The sequence below is a fragment of the Scyliorhinus torazame genome, chromosome 10 (genome assembly GCF_047496885.1).
Source record: "Scyliorhinus torazame isolate Kashiwa2021f chromosome 10, sScyTor2.1, whole genome shotgun sequence".
NCBI classification, from domain to species: domain Eukaryota; kingdom Metazoa; phylum Chordata; class Chondrichthyes; order Carcharhiniformes; family Scyliorhinidae; genus Scyliorhinus; species Scyliorhinus torazame.
In genome coordinates, this window is record NC_092716.1 from 26,618,433 (window position 1) to 26,641,657 (window position 23,225).

General features: G+C 48.0%; 1 protein-coding gene across 1 annotated transcript in view; it reads left to right on the forward strand.

Moving 5' to 3' along the window:
• The window catches only part of LOC140384791 (rifampicin phosphotransferase-like), a 123,137-nt gene that overhangs the window by 17,063 nt on the left and 82,849 nt on the right, over positions 1-23,225 (forward strand). The window contains exons 6-16 of the mRNA XM_072466781.1: positions 4,786-4,901; positions 5,215-5,270; positions 7,415-7,467; positions 8,415-8,542; positions 14,785-14,941; positions 15,033-15,219; positions 16,492-16,598; positions 17,388-17,393; positions 17,984-18,019; positions 20,046-20,241; positions 22,306-22,441. Of these exons, the coding sequence (XP_072322882.1) occupies positions 4,786-4,901; positions 5,215-5,270; positions 7,415-7,467; positions 8,415-8,542; positions 14,785-14,941; positions 15,033-15,219; positions 16,492-16,598; positions 17,388-17,393; positions 17,984-18,019; positions 20,046-20,241; positions 22,306-22,441 (1,178 nt within the window). The remainder of the gene's footprint in view (positions 1-4,785; positions 4,902-5,214; positions 5,271-7,414; positions 7,468-8,414; positions 8,543-14,784; positions 14,942-15,032; positions 15,220-16,491; positions 16,599-17,387; positions 17,394-17,983; positions 18,020-20,045; positions 20,242-22,305; positions 22,442-23,225) is intronic.

The window sequence follows — 23,225 nt, forward strand, 5'->3', positions numbered from 1 at the left end:
ATTGGTTAACTAACAGAAAGCAGAGAGTGGGGATAAATGGGTGTTTCTCTGGTTGGCAACCTGTAACTAGTGGGGTCCCTCAAGGATCAGTGTTGGGCCCGCAGTTGTTCACAATTTACATAGACGATTTGGAGTTGGGGACCAAGTGCAATGTGTCAAAGTTTGCAGACGACACTAAGATGAGTGGTAAAGCAAAAAGGGCAGAGGATACCGGAAGTCTGCAGAAGGATTTGGATAGGTTAGGTGAATGGGCTAGGGTCTGGCAGATGGAATTCAATGTTGCCAAGTGTGAGGCTATCCATTTTGGGAGGAATAACAGCAGAATGGATTATTATTTAAACGGTAAGATGGTAAAACATGCTGCTGTGCAGAGGGACCTGGGTGTGCTGGTGCACGAGTCGCAAAAAGTTGGTGTGCAGGTGCAACAGGTGATTAAGAAGGCTAATCGAGTTTTGTCTTTCGTTGCTAGAGGGATGGAGTTCAAGACTAGGGAGGTTATGCTGCAATTGTATAGGGTGTTGGTGAGGCCGCATCTGGAGTATTGTGTTCAGTTTTGGTCTCCTTACCTGAGAAAGGACATATTGGCACTGGAGGGAGTGCAGAGGAGATTCACTAGGTTGATCCCAGAGTTGAGGGGATTAGATTATGACGAGAGGTTGAGTAGACTGGGACTGTACTCATTGGAGTTTAGAAGGATGCGGGGGGATCTTATTGAAACATATAAAATTATGAAGGGAATAGATAGGATAGATGCGGGCAGGTTGTTTCCACTGGTCGGGGAAAGCAGAACTAGGGGGCATAGCCTCAAAATAACGGGAAGTAGATTTAGGACCGAGTTTAGGAGGAACTTCTTCACCCAAAGGGTTGTGAATCTCTGAAATTCCTTGTCCAGTGAAGCAGTTGAGGCTCCTTCTTTAAATGTTTTTAAGATAAAGATAGATACCTTTCTAAAGAATAAAGGGATTCGGGGATATGGTGTACGGGCCGGAGAGTGGAGCTGAGTCCACAAAGATCAGCCATGATCTCATTGAATGGCGGAGCAGGCTCGAGGGGCCAGATGGCCTACTCCTGCTCCTAGTTCTTATGTTCTTATGACTGCCCTCTCTCCAGGCTCATTGACCAGGTCCAGTACCCGCTGCTCCACTTCGGTGAGAGGCCGCAGGTCCGACGGTCCCCCTCCAGTCTTCACTCTCTCACGATAGCTGTGGGTAGCCTTCTATTGCGGGGGTGGGGGTGGGGAACAGACAATGCGCAGTGTGAGACACGGGCAGCACAGGGGTTGGGACGTTGGTGGCCATTGTGGCCAGGACACCCAGCCATGGCAGCCGATATGGGTGCTGGCATGTGTTGGAGGGTGGGGAGTGAGCACACTGCCATTGGGTGGGGTTTGGTTGCCCTCCACGTAGGGGGGGGGGTTACAGGTGTGCAGGACGTGGTTTGGTGCCAAGGGCACAGTGCTGCCTACTGGTCGCCCTGAAGGGGTTGTGCAGCTTTTTCCGGCACTGCTGTCCGGTCCTTGCAGTGGGGCCCACGACCCTCAAGGCCTCTGCGACCAGTGCCAGACCCGGGGAAACGGCGGTGGGTGGCAGCCTCCTTCCCACCCAGAGGTACAGGGTGGCCCACCTCTCCTCCACGGCGTCCAGACGGCTCACAAGTTCACCGTCTGCAAACCGGGGTGCTGCTCTCCCTGCTGCCATCCTGTTGGCTGGGGTGAGAGTGAATGTGGGGGAAGGGGGTGGGGGGTGGGTGGGGGGGGGAGGGGGGGGGGGGGGTTGCGGTAGAGTGCTAATAGGTGGCTGCAGCTTGTCAGCCTCTTGAGCGGCAATCCTGACCCTGGTAATTCTGACACCATTTTTCTTTGGAATCCATCGTATTCCACGTGGCGCTGGTGCTGGCACATTACCGGATCTTGAATTTCTCCGGGACTGGCGGCAATTTAGTTGTCGTAGAAGTCCACCGATTCAGTCCCGGAATCAACACTTCGGCTGAATTCTCCGCCGTAGGGATTCTTCGTTTTGCTGGCAGCCTGGGGATTTCCTGAAATCGGGTGAAGGGGAAGAAGAAACCCGCCCTTAGTTTCTGAAACGGAGAATCCCGCTTCATGTTATAAGCCAGTTTTTAAACTCTCCATTTTTACAGTAATGTGCTGTACTACATTATAATTTGTTACACGTGCTTACTGTGTTCGTGATGCATTGTTCCTCGTCGCCTTTCTTGATCAAATCTATTGTCTTCACCATTCCATTTATTCTCTACACCCTTGTCCATCGCTCTCCCATCTCACTGTGGCAGGCTGAATAATAATTAGGGCGGCACAGTAGCATAGTGGTTAGCACTGTGGCTTCACAGTACCAAGGTCCCAGGTTTGATTCCCTGCTGGGTCACTGTCTGTGCGGATTCCGCACGTTCTCCCCGTGTCCACGTGGGTTTCCTCCGGGTGCTCCGGTTTCCTCCTACAGTCCAAAGACGTGCCGGTTAGGTGGATTGACTAAACTAAATTGCCCATAGTGTCCAAAAAGGTGAGGAGGGGTTATTGGGTTGTGGGGATAGGGTGGAAGTGAGGGCTTAAGTGGGCCGGTGCAGACTCGATGGGCTGAATGGCCTCCTTCTGCACTGTATGTTCTAAGACTTTCTATGATGTCACTTGGACACCAGACCATTACCCATTTCCGTACTTACCCATGCACAAGTGCTGCGCAAGCCCTCAGTTATGTCTTTGGCACTTTCAGATTCAATTATTCTAATGCTCTCCGGGAGGCGCCTAACCTCCTTGTCCAGAAACTTCACTTCATCCAAATTGCTGTTACTGGATCTCTTCTGTCTGCGATTCTTTCCACATCTTTAATATATCGACATTGGAAAATCATGAGCACTCAAGTCGTCTGACCTCACTGATGTATGGAGATCACCCACAACCTCATTCCACCCCACAAAGTCTTAACTTTAGCATATTCTTACTTGTGCTTAAATCCCATGTCATTGCCTATCTTGATAATTTGTTTAACCATCTAGGACTTTATGTGTATCACTTCCCTCTCTTTGCTCTGCAATTGTCAGTTACGTCCAGTTTCTAGTCTCTGAAATTCCCTCCCAAGCCCCTCCACTTCCTTCTGCTCCTTCATCGCCACGGCCGCAATTGAACCGGAAAAAATTTATCCGATTTAAGCCGATATCGATCGGCTTAGCGGGGTGTTTCTCGAAGGCTTCAGTGCAATGGCAATTTGCTATTTTTTTGGAGGCGCGGGGAGTTTCTCTCCACCAAGGCCCCATGTAGAGCCATTTCCCGATCTTCCTTCCCACTTCAGCACTCTTTTCCCCCCCCTCCCCCCCCCCATTTCTGACCGCCCCCCCCACCCCCCCCCGGCAATCTTGGGAAGGCACCAGGAACACCAACACACCCCACCTCCAACTGGTAAGGACCCCCCAGGCCCTATCCCTGGCAGTGCCAACTTGCCACCCGAACACCCCAGCACTGTCACTCTGCCATGCTGCCAGCCTGCCACCTTGGCAGTGCCATCTGGGTACCCTGTTAGGGTGCCACACTGGCAGTGCCAAGGTTCCCAGGTTCCAGAGAGAGTTCTAGAATGCCCCCCAGCTCTGTCCCCGACCACCTGGCGGTCTCCAGTGGCCTGGGAATTACCCCCAGCTGCCATTACAGCGGGTCTTACGGGGGGGTGTACGAAGCTTCCCTCCCAACAGGAATTCCTGTACCGGATTCAACTCTTTCGGAGCAACCAACACGTGCCGTCAAGTGGAAGCCGTACAATACCTGCAAGGGAATTGTGTGCGACCTTTTATTTCTTCCCTCCATTGCCAGAGAAAGTGTGTTCGACCACAGGATTGGGGTCACAGTGCTAGGAAGAGCCGACACTGAGGGCTTCCTCCGGAACCTGCCTGTTCCGGGGTTCACTATATTGCCACTGGGATTTTCCAAGTTAATAAAGGCGCCCTGTCGCGGTCTCATTGGGGAGGTAATTAGTCCCTAACGCAGGCGAGATCTTGCGAGGTTCAGTTCAAACTTGCAAGACGTCTCGAGCATCACAAATCCAGCGAGAGGCCTCTCGCGAGATTCAACGACCTCGTCGCGACATCAAGTCGGGGCGCGATGTACCCCATCTCTTTGACCAAATCATACCCCATCTCTTTGACCAAAGTCACTCTTCCTAAATTGTCTCGTGACTTGGCATCCATTATCCATCTGCCGCTGTGAAGCACCAGTGGATATTATTCCCCTTGCTCAATGATGAGGGAGATTCACAAATTGCTCACCAACCTTCTGCTGCCAGCCAGCTCCTTGTAAACCGGGTTTCAGATTTGTCAGTCAAATTAACATCTCTCAGATTTTCTGTGATAATAATAATAATCTTTATTAGTGTCACAAGTAGGCTTACATTAACACTGCAATTAAGTTACTGTGACAAGCCCCTAGTTGCCACACTCTGGCACCTGTTCGGGTACACAGAGGGAGAATTCAGAATGTCCAATTCACCTAACAAGCACATCTTTTGGGACTTGTGGGAGGAAACCGGAGCACCCGGAGGAAACCCACGCAGACACGGGGAAAGCGTGCAGACTCCGCACAGACAGTGACCGAAGTGGGAATCGAACCTGGGACCCTGGCGCTGTGAGCCCCCACTCCAGACTCGAGCAACACAGTCTGGGCTGTGACTCCAAGGAGTTTTGTGACAGGGATCAGAAAACAGCATTCGAAGTGTTGAAGAGGCAGGTGTGATTCAATTGGCTGTGCTACAATTTCTATCACTATGTAACTCACTGTACTTTTAGGTGTTGCCAACAATTGTCGCACCACGAACAGTGGGGTCAGTTTGTCGGGAAACTAGAAATTGAGGGGCATGACAGGAAGGAGCTTTTGCTGAGGGGGTTGAGGAGCCATTCTTCTGGTAAGAAAATGTAACTGTTTCATTACCCAATGCTTTAGGTTCAACATTTTAACGAATTGTATTGGTTGTTTAAAATCTGCTGAATTACATTTAAATTCTTCTGTAATTTTACTGGAAACATATGTCATATAAATGTAAAAACGCTGACCCTGAATATATGGTCTATTTTCACATAAATATTGTGCTTGGATTATTCATATTATGCCAAAACTTGATTTTAATATTAGATGCAATAATGATCTCATACGGCCTTGAAGAAACGTTTTCTGTGTCAATATGTTGAGACTTTAAAGTTGTTCCCAAAACGTCTTAGGTATTTGGAAGTGGACTGATATCTATCGCTACTCTGCGTTTATTGTACACTTTGAGGTAAGAGATTATAATTTTTAAATGGTTGGTTTTAGAGATAATTCAGAGAGCTGCTTCTCATTTCCATGTTGAGTTTAATTTCCGCCATTGTATAATTATTCCCTCTTATCATTATTTGTGCCTTGCATATTAAACTCTCATGTGCATAATTTAAACAGCCAATTACTTATTTTAAGTAAGGAAGTTAACAACTAATTTAAAATAACTGTGCTTATTGTAGGGATCAAAGGGATATAGGGGGAAGGGGGATCAGGGTATTTAACTTGATGATCAGCCATGATCACAATGAATAGCGGAGCAGACCCAAAGGGCCGAATGGCCTCCTCTTGCTTCTATTTTCTATGTATGGATTGCTCTGAGACTCTTATTCCTGCTGGGAACTACAGATATCGTCTGGTCTTACACCTGTCCAGCACCGGGGCAGCACGGTAGCACAGTGGTTAGCACAAATGCTTCACAGCTCCAGGGTCCCAAGTTCGATTCCCGGCTTGGGTCACTGTCTGTGCGGAGTCTGCACGTCCTCCCCGCGTGTGCGTGGGTTTCCTCCGGGTGCTCCGGTTTCCTCCCACATCCAAAGATGTGCAGGTTAGGTGGATTGGCCATGCTAAATTGCCCTTAGTGTCCAAATTGTCCTTAGTGTTAGGTGGGGTTACTGGGTTATGGGGATAGGGTGGCGGTGTGGGCTTGGGTAGGATGCCCTTTCCAAGCGCCGGTGCAGACTCGATGGGCCGAATGGCCTCCTTCTGCACTGTAAATTCCATGATACCATTACTCGCAGTCAAGCAGTAAAACGATTGAATTAGAAAACAAATTTAACATAGAAGTAGACTTCATACGAGCACTTTGAGACATTAATTATATTATTTAATCTTAATTATTAACAAGAACAAAATGATAATGAAGCAATAATAACCCGATTTGATTTAAGAGTTTACTCTCCTCTCATGTTGAAGAAATTATTTCAGTTAGGTTGCTCACCTAACGTAGGCTTGGGTGACAAATCAGGAAAATATAAAAAGTTTCACATCTCTGTTAACCACAAGAGTTAATTCGGTTCAGCTGAAGTCTGTGTTAGAATTTGTGTCTGCTCTGCTTTGCTGGTTTTCACTTACTCCCAATTGTTTCTGACTCCATTCACCCTTGAGAATGAACCCCTGTGCCACTTTTCATTAATTGGAGTGGACTGGCTCCTCAAACCGCTCCTGCTGCACTCCTCCCACCATCAGAGAACAGTGGGCAGCAGCGTCTACCATTTACAAGATGCTCTGCAGGAAATCACCAAAGGTCCCGAGACAGCACTTTCCAAACCTACGACCGCTACCATCGAGAAGCACAAGGGCAGCAGACTCATGAGAACACCACCCCCTAGGTTCTTGAACATTAACTGCGTGAAGGTTACCTTGCCTAATAACCTGAGATGCAATTCATTTATTTTAATGAAGATGTTTAACTGTTTAAAATACACAGGTTAACAACTATGTTCATGTACATATTGGGCAAAGAAGTTGGATCAGAGTGAATTAAGCATGAGCTACTTTACAGACAACACAATTTCAAAGCGCAAACCTTTCTAGAAGATTGTGAAGAATTTGAAGCATGTATATAATTTTACCTTTCCTGCAGCAGTACTTAATTCCAATTGAATCATAGAACCCTAAAGTGTAGAAGGCGACCATTCAGCACATTGAGCCTGCACTGACCCTCTCAAAGAGCACCCTACCTAGGCCCAATCCCCCACCCTATCCCTGCAACCCCATCTAGGAGCAATTTAGCTTGGCCAATCCACCTAACTTGCACATCTTTGGACTGTGGGAGGAAACCGGAGCACCTGGAGGAAACCCACGCAGACACGGGAAGGAAGTGCAAACTCCATCCAGACAGCCAAGGTCAGAATCGAACCCAGGTCCCTGGCGCTGTGAGGCAGCTGTGCTAACCACCGCGCTGCCCCCAATTGTTTAATATCCTTTCAAAACCGTGAGCATCTCAAATGTCCCTTTTCTCCAACATTCTTATGAAAACCTTGTTGTCACTTAATTTCTCTTATCATCTCTCCTGCCCTTTATAGCCCTTATGGTGTCCTGTGCTACAGTCACTTCACTTGGGACTCTGAACAGTAAAAGAACAAGCTATTTTTCTCTCCACAGACTGGGATATCAGTAAATTTGCTGTGCGTCTCCTTTCAAACAACCATCACACAGTAAGTATTAGACATACTCTAAAATATATCTTGTATTTCACTTCAAGGATCTGCATGAACCATGAAATTGGGAGCAGCTAATGGATCTTTAATGTTCGGCACGCTATTTTATTGCTGTTACATCTGTTGACAGTGATATTTTGATATTTATCAAAAGAGAACAGTTTGATTCTCCACTTCTACCTCCTTTAGGTTGACACATTTTTAAACAGATTCTCCCAACATTTTAAATTTTCCATCTTCTCACATTCTGAGGGAGAAGGAATATGTTAAGGGGTGTCAGTCTGACATTCCCAGGATTTGGCTTCAGTGTCTGCATAAGGTAGATCACAGCCGAAAGGATAATTATCTGGCAGTCTGAAGCGAGAAGATAAATTGTATGAATTGTCTGATTGGTGCCATTTGAACTTTGTTATGTTTAAGTTTGTTGTTTGATTCACTGTCGCTGTCTTCTATTCCGGCGTCGGACCCTGAGTAAGAGGCACTGGCCTATTGTTTCAGAAACCAAGGCTGAGGGTTTTGCCCCCATTGCCCCCCACCCCTCACCCACCAGGTGGTGTGTTTTGCCAAGGTGGCTTGTCATTGGTTGCCAGTAGGGTCTTCTGGCCCCACCGCTATTTACGGCGGTCTTGCGTGCTTCACCAATCCCACCGTTGGGTAACTCGCCATGGTGGGTGGGGTGGGGTGGGGGGTTCTGCCTTCAGCAGAACCAGAAGATCCCCCCTGTCTGGAAGAGCCAGAACATCCCTCCCCAAATCTTGATTAACATTCCTTTTCCAAGTCTCTTGACATTGATTAGTGTCAAGACATCGTGAAATCCTTCTGACTTCTCTTTTAACAGTGCAGATATACGTGTCGGGAATGACTTGCATTTTTTATAGTCCAGATAAACTTCAAAAGAGGATTGAACCCATTCAATGAGTAAATATCCGATGATGTTCTTCCAGTATGAATACAGGTTATGTGATGTTTCCAAATGGGAGGAAGGCCGGGATTGACTGGTCGGACGCCTCTTTAGCAGAAATCGCTGATGACGGAATCATTGACGACCTGTACAGAATCAGCTTCACAGCAGGTGAGAAGAGGAGGGTGGGATTCTCTAACCATGCGCTGGGTCGGAGAATCACCGCGGAGGGGGTGGGGGCGCGATTCACGCGACACGCTTTGCCGCCGGTCCGCCGATTCTCTTGCAATGATTCCACTCTACGCAGCCCCCCCCCCGGCGATTCTCCACGAGCGTTGGGCCGAGTGACTGTCGAGATAGGCCGAGGCCCGCCGGTGCCGTTCACGTGTGGTCCTACCCGGTGGGACCTCAGCGTTCATCCTGCGTGAGGTGGGGGGAGGGGGGATCCGACCCTGGCGGGGGGGGGGGGGGGGCGGGGGGGGGGTGATCCACCGTGGCCTGGGCCGCGATTGGGGCCTACCAATCGGCTGGCCTGCTTCTCCTTGTGGGGGCCTATGTTCCTCCACGCTGGCCCCTGTAACTCTCAGCCATGTTGCGCCGGGCCAGCACGGAGAAGGCAACTAGCGCGCATGCGCGCTTTCTCGCTGGTTGTAACGCACATGCGCGAATTTGTGGCGGCCGCAGCACGCATCCGCAGACCCGCGGCGCCCGTTTGACGCCAGTATCGGCAGCTGGAGCTGTACGAGTCGCTCCAGTGCCGTGCTGGCCCCTGTGAGGCGCAGGATCGCTGATCCTGGGGGCCTGTTGACGCCGTCGTAAAACGCGATGGTGTTTACGACGGCGTCAACACTTAGCCTCAGGATCAGAGAATTCCGCCCAAGACATATTGGCACTTGAATTCACTTGTAATTTTCAATAATTGAACAGCATTTTTGAGAATACAGAATTCATCCTTTCGAGACAACAACAACAATGTCCAAGTTTCTGTCATGTCTTCCTTTACCAAATTATTCCATCTTTTGTTTTCTATATTTCTAAAATGTGAATCGGCATTTATGGCTAAATTCATCAACGGGCTTTATTGAGCTGAATGATTTTCTCTTGTTCGTGAATTTCTAAATTCTGATGCGGAGAAAGTTGTTCGTTCACTTCACCCTTCCTAATATTCTGGACAGTTTAAGGCTGGGATGTTCCGCCTCGCTGCGACGGGTTCCGTCACAACGGATGTGGTGAGGTGAGCCAGTCGAAAGTCCATTCACTTCAGTCGGACCGGAAAATCCTGGACTTTCAGTTTCTAGGAACCAGTACCCATTTTTTAGGAAATGAAACCGAGTCCCGTCATTTAGCCGAGTATTCCTGGCACCAGCGGCGCCAAAAACAATCTCACTAACAAACGGGGTGCTGTTTCATTTCGGGGCATCGCCGAAGGATGCCCCGCCGAGGCCACACTCAGCCCCATTTTCTGCACCAACAAGGTCCGCGCGCCAGTGCAGGAAGTGATAAATGGTGCCCTGATTTTGAGATCCCCCGCCGCAGCCTCCGGACCTCCCCAAACTCACGCATAAGAGGGTCATCGTGCCCCCGCACCCCACCTCATAACGGCAGGGCACCCCCAGGACCGATCCCTAGTGCAGGCAAAATACCACTCAAGCACCTGGCATTGCCAGCCTGACACCCTGGCAGTGTCAGGCTGCCAGGGTAGCACCCTGCCCAGAGCCCAACCACCCAGGGGCCCTCGATTGCCTGGGAAAACCCCCCCAAATGCCGGTACGCCTGGTCGATGTTGGTAGAGATCTTGCGAGATGTCACGATCTGGATCTTGCCCTCACTGGGCAAGATCCAGATCTTCATTAGGCCATTGGAGACCCTGGGTGGTCAGGGACAGGGCAGGTGGCATCCTGGCTCTCTCTCTGGCACACAGGCAATTGGCAGCATCAGGCTGGCACCTCGGCACTGTAAACGTGCCCAGGTGGCACTGCCACTCTGGCAGGGGTGCCACCAAAATGCCATGGTGGCAGTGCCCTGGTGCCGGGGTGACACTACCAAGGGCCGGGGCCTGATGGAAGCCATGCCCATGAAAGGGGGATGAGGGGGATATGAAGGGGTGGGGGAGGGGGGGTGCTGAAGTGTGGGTATGAAGGGGCCTCTGAAAGATTGATGGGGTGAAAGTTGGGGTCTTGAAAGGGGGGGCTGAAAGGGGAGGTGGAGAGGCCTGAAAAGAGGGCCGCTAAGTGACCTCATAGTGGCTGTCCTCCCTTTGGGAGATGTGGGGTGATGCCCATGGGTGGGGGGTACCCACACGCTCACATGGAGACTAGGACACCTTTTCAAAATGGCGGCCCGGTCTCTGAGGGGCCGGTTTCACCAAGCAGTCCATCTCCCATTGCTGCAAAACATTCGCAGTGTGGGATGGACCGGGAAAAACTGACCAAGGCCCAAAAAATGATGAAGGATTAAACTGCTAGAAACTAGAAGCATGTCATCAGCTGGAGCCATTTTGAAAACTGTCCATTTTTAAAAGCGAGAAAAATAATAATTTTACGAAGTAGCAAGGCTGACAGAGTTTTGCATTTACTTTCCGTCCCATTTCGACCGGGATATTAACAACTAAAAAAAAAGTTCTTTGTCCAATGGCCTAGTGGGTAAAAGTGCTACCTAAGAGCTGATGGTTTCAGATTAACATCCCTGCCTGCGTTAGTCAAACAGCCGGTTAGTTGGGCACCAACTGGGTTTAATTGCTCTGGGTTATACAGTGAGAATGGGGACAGTACTTCCAGCTCCATATGACGAGCACAGAGTTGGGCCATTTTCCCAGAGGTGTGATTGACGTTTAAAGGGCTCACCTCATACAATCAGCAGGTAGCTAATAAAGACGATTCAAAGGCTATTTCAGATCTACTGTTTGAGGCTGACTGGAATTGCATTGAGCCTATGCTGCCCCCAACCCCCTGGCTGCTGAGTTGTCCTCAAGGGTGTCAACCATCCAGGAAATAAAGACATATCTATTGCACTGCTGCCTGTAAAACCATGGCCCAGGATCTTATGGCCCCTCCTGCCTGGTGGGATATTAGGGTCCCGCCGAAGTAAATGGTAATTTAAATGGCTTGCTGCATCCTCCGGGAGAGACACACTGAAATGGGGCCGTAAAATCCTGGCCACGAAGAAAGAAACTTAGAAGCTCTAAAATAAGGTGCTCTTCACAATTTTGCCACTTTTCATAGTTTCGTAATTACCGGAGATGGAGGATAAAAACAGCTTTGGATTAAGTCGAGCAGTCGGATTTGGGAGGTGTGGAGGACCAGCAAGGAGTCAAGCTAGAATTTGCAACCCTACATGGCTTCCTAGTGGCAGATTGATTGGGGAGTTAGGTGGAGGGTGGGTTGGGGGGCAGCTTTGCAGAAAGACTTTGAGGTGCTCCCCCTCTCTGTACCCCCGCCCCCTACACACAGCTCCTCATCGCACCTCCCCCCCCCCCCCCCATCCCCCCACACAGCTCCTCATCTGTATGGCCACAGAGTCCTGTGGAGGGGATTCTCCTCTATCATGGTGGCTTGGCTGCTAAATCCATTTTTAAACATTGAATTTTAAACAGTTGGAGACAGGGTGCTTCAAGATGGAAACAACCTCTCTCTTACTTTCATGAAATGTAAGCGCAATTACTTAATAATAATAACCTTTCATTGGCACAAGTATGAAGCTACTGTGAAAAGCCCCTAGTCGCCACATTCTGGCACCTGTTCGGGTAAGCTGGTATGGGAATTGAACCCGCACTGCTGGCTTTGTTCTGCATCACAAACCAGCTGTCTAGCCCCTGAGCTAAACCAGCCCATAAACCTCCAAGCTGGAGGGCCCACAATTTTTAATTGGGCAATAAGCCCATCACCTGGGTCACTCATTGGACAATTGAGGGAAGACCGCTGCCAGGCCCCTGTTTCCAAACAGTGCAAGCTGCTAATCCCTCCCAGAGCCTCGGCATTGGGGTCCTGACGCAAATGACAAAATCCTGCCCTTGATCTCTGTCCAACGTCCCACGGAAAGTGCACGTCCAAGCAGTATAACAGGTGACCACAGGAACTTCCTCTGGGCAAAAGGTATCCAAGGTTTAATTGCCAGGCAGCTCTGAAGTAGTCCATGTCAATAGGCAGCAAGAAAACATTCAAGCTTGGACTGATAAGTCGCGAGTTATATTCACAGGTAAAGACAAGAGCAAATCAACCATCTCTCCTTGACTTAGTGGCATTGCCATCATTGAATTACCACCCGCCCTCTCCCCCCCAACACCCTAATAACATCCTTGGGGGGTACCATTAAACAGAACTGAACTGGACTACCCATATGAATACCGCGGCGAAAAGAGAAGGTCAGAGACTGGGAATTCTACAGTGAGTAACTGACCTCCTGACCCCCCCCCCCCCCCCCCCCCCCACAAAGCCTGTTCTCCATCGACAAGGCTCAAATCAGTAGAGTGATGGAATACTCTCCACTTGCTTAAATGAGTGCAGCTCCAACAACACTGAAGAAGGTTGACAAGATCCAGGACACAGCGACCCACTTGAAGGGGACCACCTTAAACATCCGCTCCCTCCACCACTGATGCACAGTGACAGCAGTGTCTATCTCCTACAAGATGCACTGCAGCAACTCACCAACAACGGCGTCAGCATCTTCCAAACCACTACGATCTAAAAGGACAAGTCGCTCACCACCACCTTCCCAAAGGCAACTGGGATGGGTAATAAATGCTGACCTAGCCAGCAGTGCCCACATACTGTGAAAGGATATTTTTTTAAACTCTTCCTGACACTCAACTTCGAGATTCGCACGTGAAGAACAATCCGCTGAGCCAGGCGATGGGAGGGCTGCAGAATTTCAAACTGAGAAGAATCAATGCTGTCAGGAGAGAATGGATGCAAACTTTCCCAGAAATATATAATCAAAGGGTTGACTTTAACTCCACACAGCCAACCATTATGGGAAGACAAGAAGTTAAAATCACCAGACTTACCCGCCAGTAGTTGGAGGTTTCTGGTATTCACACACTCATGCCCAAAACGCGTACGGTTCCCTCTAACACCTGCATGTTGTGCCTCGATGATGATATGGGCACTCTGTTTGAAGGCCATTTTTAGCAGACAGGAGGGCATCAGTGATTTTCTTTCCACCAGGCCCAACCCATCATATGGAGTGGATCAGGACTAGAGTAAGCCCAAAAAAGACATGGGCACGATCTACTGGCCTCTTCGCCCCCAACTTGGGATGTGACGAGACCGTTAAATCTCGTGAGAGGCCTCTCGTGAAATTTACCAGCCTCGCCACACCTCGTAAGGCGTCGCGATCTCGATCCCGCCCATTGAGGTCAGGATCCAGATTTTCTCTGTAAGTGAACAGTTAGTCTCACTTGAATATTTCTACACTGGTTCTATCCTGTGCCTGGGACCTAACGGCCTCGCCTCAGAGACCCTGAGCCGGCCTCGTTTCGCACTGGTTTCCACAAACGTGGACCAGGTGTACCCGCGCTTTGGTGGGGGGGGGGGGGGGGGGGGGGGGGTGTCCGAGGTGATCAGGGCTCTTGGGTGGTCAGACTCCAGGCAGGGCGGTACCCTGGCACCCCGATTCCAGCTGGGGACTGCCAACCTGGCACCCTGACAGTGCCAAGGTGCCCAGATGGCATCTTGCCTGTGCCAGGGATCGGTCCAGGAGGTGCCCTACCCTTCTGCATTGGGCTGGCCCCTTATTGGTGAGTTGGGCGTTGGGCAGGTCCGGAGGCCAAGGTGGGGGGGGGAGCTCTAGAGATCGGGTATCATTTAAAAATGACACCCCCATCGCTTCCTGCACTGACGAGCAGGGCCCTTTCGTGCAGGAAATGGGACTAAATGTGACCTTGGCGGGGCGTTCCTTCCGAGGCCTGGAATTAAAGCAGTGCACTATTTAATAGCGGGGTAATTCTCGATGCCGCCAGAACTGAGAAACACTCGGCTAAATGCACCCGGCATGGGACTCTCGTTCATTTTCGTTATATCGCGCTCCATGTTTAATTTTGATACAAGGTTTAGTGTGGGTGCTGAAGGAAAGCATTGACTTTTCCTGCCTCAAACTCCGCAGCTAACCCAGCTACCATGGGACCCCGACAGGGATGGCCCAGCCACTGATCTGGCTCCCTCCCTACTTCCTGGGAGTGGCCCCAGGCCACAAAACCTGCCTCAGCTCAACATCGACTGCCTGCCTGGAACGGGTGGGAGATTAGCTGCTGCGATTTAAATGGGTCACAAGAGTAAAAATCAGAGATATCTGATCATCACGTGAAAACGGTCAAAATGTATATGACATGCTTACAATTTATAAGTGCAATGCATTTTTCAGACTTTGAAACATCAGTGCTAATGCACAAAAATGATGATTTGTTCCTGTGACAGATGGAATGCGTTTTAATCTGACAGTAAGAACTGACAAGAGTGCTTGTCCTGCGCTGTACAGTGGATTGGGCTGGGAAAGCAAAACCGTTGTCTGTGTGGCCAACTATCATTTGAACTTAACTACCCAAGGTTGGGGTTTAATTCAACTATATTACAGGTAAATTATTTCAGTAAACCAAAAGATGTGTACATTGTTCCTGCAAAGAATAATTCACCACTTTTGAATATTTAATATTTTCTTTGATTAGAAATGTAAGTGGCCGACAGGTTCCAGACGTCGTTCCGACTGGAAAGTTCCAGGAACCTGTGGTGCCGGAGTGCTTGAGGTTGGTGCTGGCACTCTCCGAGGAAATGTGCCAGTGCGCTGCATTAGTGGGCAGTAAAGGAGCTCAGCTGGCACAGCTGATAGAAATTCAGAAACGCTTTGGGTATCAGGTAGGTAATCAAATAAAACTCTTTGTTTCATCTTACGATGAAAATTTCTTGAGCGGTGTTAGCCAGGAATCACTGATAAATAACAGGTCACAACAGGGAACCCATTTCCCTCTTGTCCTGCAGTGTGGCGTATCCTGAAGAGAGGATGTCGCACTGGTAGGATTCATGACCAGGTTATACCAGCCAGTTGGCTCTGTGTGGCAGATGGGTTTTAGTGACCCAATAACCCATCCTGAAGGGAGGCAGCCATACACGCACACCAGAGACAAGTGCCTTGTTGGATAACCCAAAGCTGAGAGACAGAGCTCCAATATCTATCCATTTGCAGGGCCTGTCTGGAACAGATTTAAAGCCCTGCACCGACTGACTTGGAGGCTGACTGGTAACCATGGCCAGGATTTTCTTGATAAAGTGTCAACTCAGGCGGAAAAAGCGGTGTTTAGACCACCCACTCCTCTGCCGGCTTCCCTGCCCCCCCACCCCCTCACACTTCTTGACACTGGGTCAAAAAAATCCTGGAGGCGGGTCTAGTGCAACAGCCCACCCCACCCATATCGTCAGCCTTCAAGAGATCGGAAGGGCTTCCCAATACAAACAAAATAAAAATAACAGAGAAGCTCCTCCTTATGGACAGGGGGAACCCCCTCATGCCCACACCCTACTAAGGAAAGCCCACCCTCCCTGCCTCCACTGTGGGGGCACTGCCCAGGCATGTCCCTCTCCCCCATGGGGGTAGTACTTACCCGTTTGCCTACGGTGGGTTTTCTTTACCAGGTCCCCACTTGTCAAAAGTTGTGACCCCCACTGATGTGACGTCACCATCGGTGGGAGAGGGGAAATGCAAACATGGGGAAATAACAGAGTGGGGAAGCCCCTTAATGATATTAGAATGTAAAACCTTTCATGGCGGGAATCCCATTACATCATTGTCAGGGATTTGGGGCAATCAGAACGGGAAAATCTCGATGGCATAAAAGCTGTTTGGGGACTTCCATTGGATTCTTTGCTCCCACTGCCATTCCCAAGAAAAGAGTGGTGGAAAACCCCATCCCATGAGGCTACCTACTGCTTAGTTCTTCCCCAGAACTGTCCGGTGGGCTTTCCCCGATGTTTCCATCTACTCACCTTTCTGTGGTTTCCGTCAATATTCTCTCAATGTTAAGACAGCCACTTGGGACAATTCCTGAGGAAACACCTGCCGTACAAAAGAGCGGGAGTACTGAGAACCAGTACATGTCATGTGAAATGATATCCTGTCTGTTTGTCTTCCAGTTTTCTGTACCCTCTGGCCTTTGTGTCACCATTGCAGCTCTGAAATACCAGATGAAAATGAATGGCAGTCTCCAGGAAGTCGTGGCAGAGCTGAACAACGTGGTTTGGTATTGCCATTGTTTTACCACAAGTAGGAACTTACACTCGCATCGCAAAAAGAAACAGAAGATGGTCACAGTCAGTAGGATACTTTGTCAGGGCTAAAAGGGTCTACACATGAATTCCTCACGGGGAAACCTGACCACAGAAGCTGTGCAATGCAACTGGTAGCAAATATGATACTTACATTGAGGTCAATGACAAAGAAAATGGAGTCAGATAACATGGCAGCCATGTTGCTAATGTCACTTGCGCATCCGCACTGAAAATTAGGGGCTGGTTTAGCACACTGGGCTAAATCGCTGGCTTTTAAAGCAAACCAAGGCAGGCCAGCAGCACAGTTCGATTCCCGTACTAGCCTCACTGAACAGGCGCCGGAATGTGGCGACTAGGGGCTTTTCACAGTAACTTCATTTGAAGCCTACTTGTAACAATAAGCAATTTTCATTTCATTTTTCATTTCAAATGGATTTCACCTCCATTGACATCTGTTCATGCAGCAGAACTGGCTGACCGGCTCAATGGTTCCACCCTCTCTGCTTGTTTCACATTTTCTGCACCTGCGTTCCATTTCATTCTTTGTTCTGTCATATTTCCAAAGCACCACTCACGCCTAAGGAGGGGGATGCTTTCCTGAGAGGAGGTGCGCTGAAGTTGCCCTAGATTGACTCCGAGAATGAGAGGATTATCCTATAAAGAGAGTTTGAGTCGGATGGTACTATGCCCTCTGGGGTTTAGAAGAGTGGGGGTGGGGGGAATCTAATTGAAACATAAGATCCTGAGGAGGTTTGACAGAGTAATGGGCAATCTAATCCAGTGAGTGGGCCGCATGAATGGTCCTCCTTCACCTCAGTGGGCTGCAAGATTGAAATCAGGCATGTTTACTAACCATGACCATAAGATTGAATACATTCAATACATCTCAAATATTTCATAACAAGTTACAGAAAATGCTACGTCATGCATATATTACTACACCACATCAACATCAAGTGGTAAAAACAAAATAAATATGGCATGACTTGACTGAATGGTGGAGCTGGATCATGGCCAGACTCCTGCTCCTTTGTTTTACTGTTCTTACATCTCAAAACACTCACGGTTGATATTACTTATAAGATGCAGGCAGCAATTGTTAATCGGATGCCTAACAGCCAACTTGCACAGACCGAGGGCCTACAAACCTTAGATGATGGCTTAATCTATCTCACGTTGGTTGATGAAAAATCACAAACATTGAGGTAAAGGGGTCAAGTACAGGAGGATAAGAGTTCAGAAGAGTGGGAAATGCCAAAACAGCATCAGACGTCAAGGGAAGGAATGCTTCCCTTACTCACATTATAAGAGATTTTACATTTATTCCATTTTCTGTATTCATGTATTTCAACAGCAGAAGAAAGAAAGGAAACCTTCAGGACTTTTGCAAAAGGTAAAAAGAAAGCTAAATCAAGAAGGTTTTACCGCATGGTCACGGTTTATTTTACAACAAGCTGCTATCTCCATAATCGAAAATGTATCTTTGGAATTCTTTTGCATGTAAAGTTGTAGCAGGTCTTATTTTCTACCACCTACAAATATTTCCTTAAACAGCTGTCTGTAAAGCAGCAAGGTAAGTGCTGCATGGACAACTGTTATGAAAAAGGACTACATATTCAGCGCAATGTTCCCAAAAATGCCTGATGAGTGTTGTTTCGGCGTCTTTCACGGGATGATTCCCGCTGGGTGTTTGGGCACAATCCAGGGGTGAGATATAACGGAAATGAAACAGAGTCCCTCGTCAAGCGCGTTTTGCTGAGTGTTTCCTGGAGCTGGCAGTGCCAAGAACGATCCCGCTACCTTTTATTTCTGGGCCTTGGCGAGGAACGCCCTGCTGATGCTGCATGTCCCGTTTCCTGCACCAAAAAGCTCTGCTAGACTCCTACCGCAGCCTTCAGACCCCGCCAACATCCAACTCACCAATAAGGGGGTCATCGAGCCCCTGCAGCCCACCTCATAAGGGCAGGACACCCCTAGGCCCAATCCGCAGGGGGGTGCAGTCAGAGGAAAAAGGACACAAAGATGGTTTTCAGCACCCTCCACTGATGCCAGATTACTCAACTGGGCACGGTGCCTGATAGCAGGGGAATCCCCTTGGGGGGATGATGGGAAAGCTGACAAGATTTGTTGGTCAGCCATTGGGAGGTAGAGGAACTCCCATGTAAGTTTCATTTAATCCCCGAGTCACCGGGATAACGGGTGTCAATTGGCTCATTAATCAAGTTCAGTGACATCCCCCTGTTGTCAACCAGGAATCCTGTACCAGCCTCTTCTGTCCTTTGCCTTCTAATCATGGGAGGTTTTGGAACTACCAGGAGACTGAATGTGGTCTTTCCCATGATTAAATGGGCCTGGCGCCATGGTGCTCACCATGATGGACGGCATTAAATTCCACCCCTTATATTCATATCTGGTCACTAATATGATAGTTGAGGCCTTCTTTAACTTTGTTTCTAACAATTTGTTAGGCTAAAGACAACTGATCAGTCATATAAATGGATTGAAAAATACCGCACTATCAACATTGAGAAAAAGGGGCGATTCACGAATAGCCAGGAAGAGTTCTTGGAGGGCCTCACCTCTCATTGAACTCTAGAAAAATAATTTTGAAATCAAGTTGTCAGTTAACCAGGAGCCAATGCAAGTCAACAATATAAAATAAAAGCAAAATACTGCGGATGCTGTAAATCTGAACGAGAAACAGAAAATGCTGACTAAACTCAGCAGGTCCGGCAGCGTCTGACGAGAGAGAAACAGAGGGCTGGATTCTCTGTTGGCGGTATCCTCTGTTTCGCCAGCAGCACGCCCGCGGGTTTCCCGACGGTGTGGGGGTGACCACAATGGGAAACACATTGGGAGCGAAGAATACCACTGCCAGCGTGCCCTGTCAGAAAACCGGGCTGACGGGATGGAGAATCCCACCCAAAGTTAATGTTTGAAGTCCATATGACTCTTCTTTTGAGCAAATGTAAGCTTCAATTTGCAAGGATTAGGATATGAACAGCAGGATTTTGGATGAGCTCAAAATTAAGGAAGGTGGAAGATGGAAGATCCGGCAATAGAGATTGGAATAGCTACAGTATATGAAGATGCTCTGGTCAATGATGTTAATGGCTTAATCCACTACACAGTCCATCACAAGACACCTTCATGCAACATATATATGAGTAAGAGAAAGGGGTTGAAGGAAAGATAAAATTGAGAACCATGATTCAGCATGGAAGAATGGTATGGTAAGGGAAGTGGGATTCCAAATAATAGATCAAACTCCATCAGAAAACACCAAAAGACCTGTAAGGAAAATTGATTAACCGAAAGAGACTTTTTTTGAACCAAAAATCCACCTTTGAATGTCTCACCAATGCACTGCAAATTGTTGTGAGATTTGGCACATGACCTGCCTATTAATTCTTCTCTAGATGTGTTGAATTGTTCAGGAAAACCAAACTGGCTCCAGAGATAGAAAATGCCATTCATAATCAGCTTGAAGAGCTGAGGCTGCTGGGAGCAGAGGAACGATTGGCCGTCAGGTCCAGTGCAGTCTGGGAGGACACAGAGGACACGTCTGCTGCTGGGCAACTCGAGACTAAACTGGGATTGAAAGGCTTTGAGCAGGTAAGTGTAAAGTGCTCAGCCAAAACAATGATTTGCACTCTGGGAGGGGGGGAAGGGAAGGGCACACTTGATCCCATGCTAATCAGCTCATTTGATATGCATGCGCGAGGAGTACAGTGAATGTAACAGCGGGATGGGCATCAATATACCTTGACTTCTCTCCACCCGACCATGGTGAAGCCCATCCTGAAGGACTACAGCTGAGTTCTCCTCTCATTTATACATCCATGTGATGAATGAAGACTACAACATTGACCAGGGTAATGAAAGCCATGCCTGCGCACCCTGCCTCAAATATTATGGGCTTCCCTCCATCACTCTCGAAACACATTTGAGAGACCCTTGCCATGCCATCATAGATGTACCACTCACCCCATTATCAGCCATGACCATCTACCCGGGACACTCATGGTTCCAAACCAACATATGATTGTCGTCCCACAATTTGATTTGCTCCATGTGGCATCAAGAATCCTGAAAGCGCGAGATACAGCAAAAGGCTACGGGCCCTGACAATATCCCAGCAAAAGTACTGAAAACATGTGCTCCAGAACTTGCCACACCCCTAGCCAAGTTGTTCCAGTAGAGCTACAATATTGGCATCTACCTGGCAATGTGGAAAATTGCCCAGGTGTGTCCTGTACACAATAAACAGGACAAATCCAACCCAGCCAATTACCGCCCCATCGGTCTACTCTCCATCATCAGGAAAGTGGTGGAAGGAGTCAGCAACAGTGCTATCAAGCAGCACTCCGCAATAACCTGCTCACAGACACTCAGTTTGTGTTCTGCCAGGGTCACTCAGCTCCTGATTGCTGTGTTATATCACTACTGCTGGTAGCATGTTATATTATTTGGAGTAATATATGTTACTCATTTGTTTATGCTGAGAAGTTCTTAACTTTGATGATGATGAATACCCAAAGACGTCCAGTGATAACAAATAATTTATTGAGCAACTAATCAATTAACTTATGAGTTCGATTCTTTAATACTTTTGCGAGCTATAAAATTAAACAAGATAGAATTAGATTAAACTATGTATATTATACTTGCACTCTGAGCTAACTATACACTTCTGTTCTCTAGTCACAACACATCCAAAGAGAGCGGGAAACAGATTGAGCGTGTATTTAAACCCCCTAGCGTTGCCCTCTAGTGATCCTGTGACATTAACCCTTTATGTATATCCATATACAGAAGATCACTACACTGACCTCATTACAGCTTAGGTTCAAACATGGACAAAAGAGCTGAACTCCAGAGGTGAGGTGAGAGTGACTGCCCTTAACATCAAGGCAGCTTTTAACCAAACATGGCATCATGGAGCCCTAGCTAAACTGGATGCAATGGGAATCAGGGGGAAAGTTCACTGCTGGTTACCTAGCACGAAGGTAGATATTGTAGTGGTTGGAAGTCAATCATCTTCAGCTCCTTCATCAATTACCTTCCTTCCATCATAAGGTCAGAAGTGGAGATGTTCACTGATGACTGCACAAATGTTCAGCACCATTCATGACTCCTCAGATACTGAAGACGTCCATGAACAAATGTAGTAAGACCTGGACAGTATCCAGGGTTGGGCTGCTAAGTGGCAAGTAACATTCAAGCCACACAAGTTCCAGGCAATTACCATCTGCAACAAGAGAGGATCTAACTCTCGCCCCTTGAGATGCAATGGCATTACTATTGTTGGATCCACCACTATCAATATTCCAGGGGTTACCAATGACCAGAAGCTGAACTTGACTAGCCATTTCAACACTGTAGCTACAAGGGCAGGTCAGAGGTTAGGAATCCTGGGGCGAGTAACTCACCTCCTGATTCCCCAAAGTATGTCCATCATTTACACAAAGAAAGAGGATTCACGAGCAGGTCACCCTATCATCCCAGCCCATAATGCCAATGTTGAGTGACAGACTCTGCCATTTCAATGGCCTCAACCATCTTTTATCAACATTGCCACATAATGTGCAGATTAATATCTTTCTGATTTGAAGACAATGACAAAGTAGTCTTTGCTTATAATTTTCATGGTCACAGGATGAATCTTTGTTTCCACAGGTTTATGATGCTGTGAAGGAGTGCTGGGCCTCTCTCTACTCATTCCAGGCAGTACAATATCGCCACCAAAGGGGGCAACTAGTGCCATCAAGCATGGGTGTGGTAATCCAACAGATGGTATCAGCTCAGGCAGCAGGTAGGGTTTGCCACTTCTCCTCGGGCAGACATTGAAGTCGTAGCAACTTTAGGTGGCAAACTGGCAGAACAGATCATCCACACAATATGTCTCTGTAAACTACGCCTCTTTATTGCTCAAAGAGTGAAGGTGACAATTAGCCACCAAATATGTCAAAGTTAGCCCAGTTAGGACTTACCACCTTTAAACTGAATGTTTCTTCCATTGGATTCTTTCAAAAACTGAGAGGCACAGATTATATATGTATTTGATTTTCACAAGTAGTACCTGACTGGAGGACAGAGGTTGATAAGCCTCAAGCAAAGATAGAGAATAGAAATATTTCTCCCACAGTCTACACTATTTAGGATGCATTCAACTAAGCAAGTGGCAAGTGAAGCCGTTTTGACTTGCTCTTTGCACCAGCAGAATAAGTGTGAGGGTGGAGGTGGGGAAGGTCAGGTGAATCATAGAAATCTGCGGACGGATAAATATTCTGGAGTTTTCGCTTCATTATTTCAGGATCTGGAAGTATTTCAAGTGGGAAATTACGTAGAGTCAATAATAATATTGAGGGAATAATGAGAACCTAGTGGTGTAAGGGATGGAGCTGGTTTGGTAGCCTTTATCTGAAAGGTTTTTTCAGGTCATGATATGTACAGTTTTTCCTAGGCTGTTGAAGGAACAGACCTAAAGAGCTTCAGTCTCTAAACTTATCCATGCTTTCTTCTGTCGATATGTTGCATGAGGCTAAGTGCTGATTTGGCACATATAAATGTAATTAATTCCGGTTAAATCTCTAACC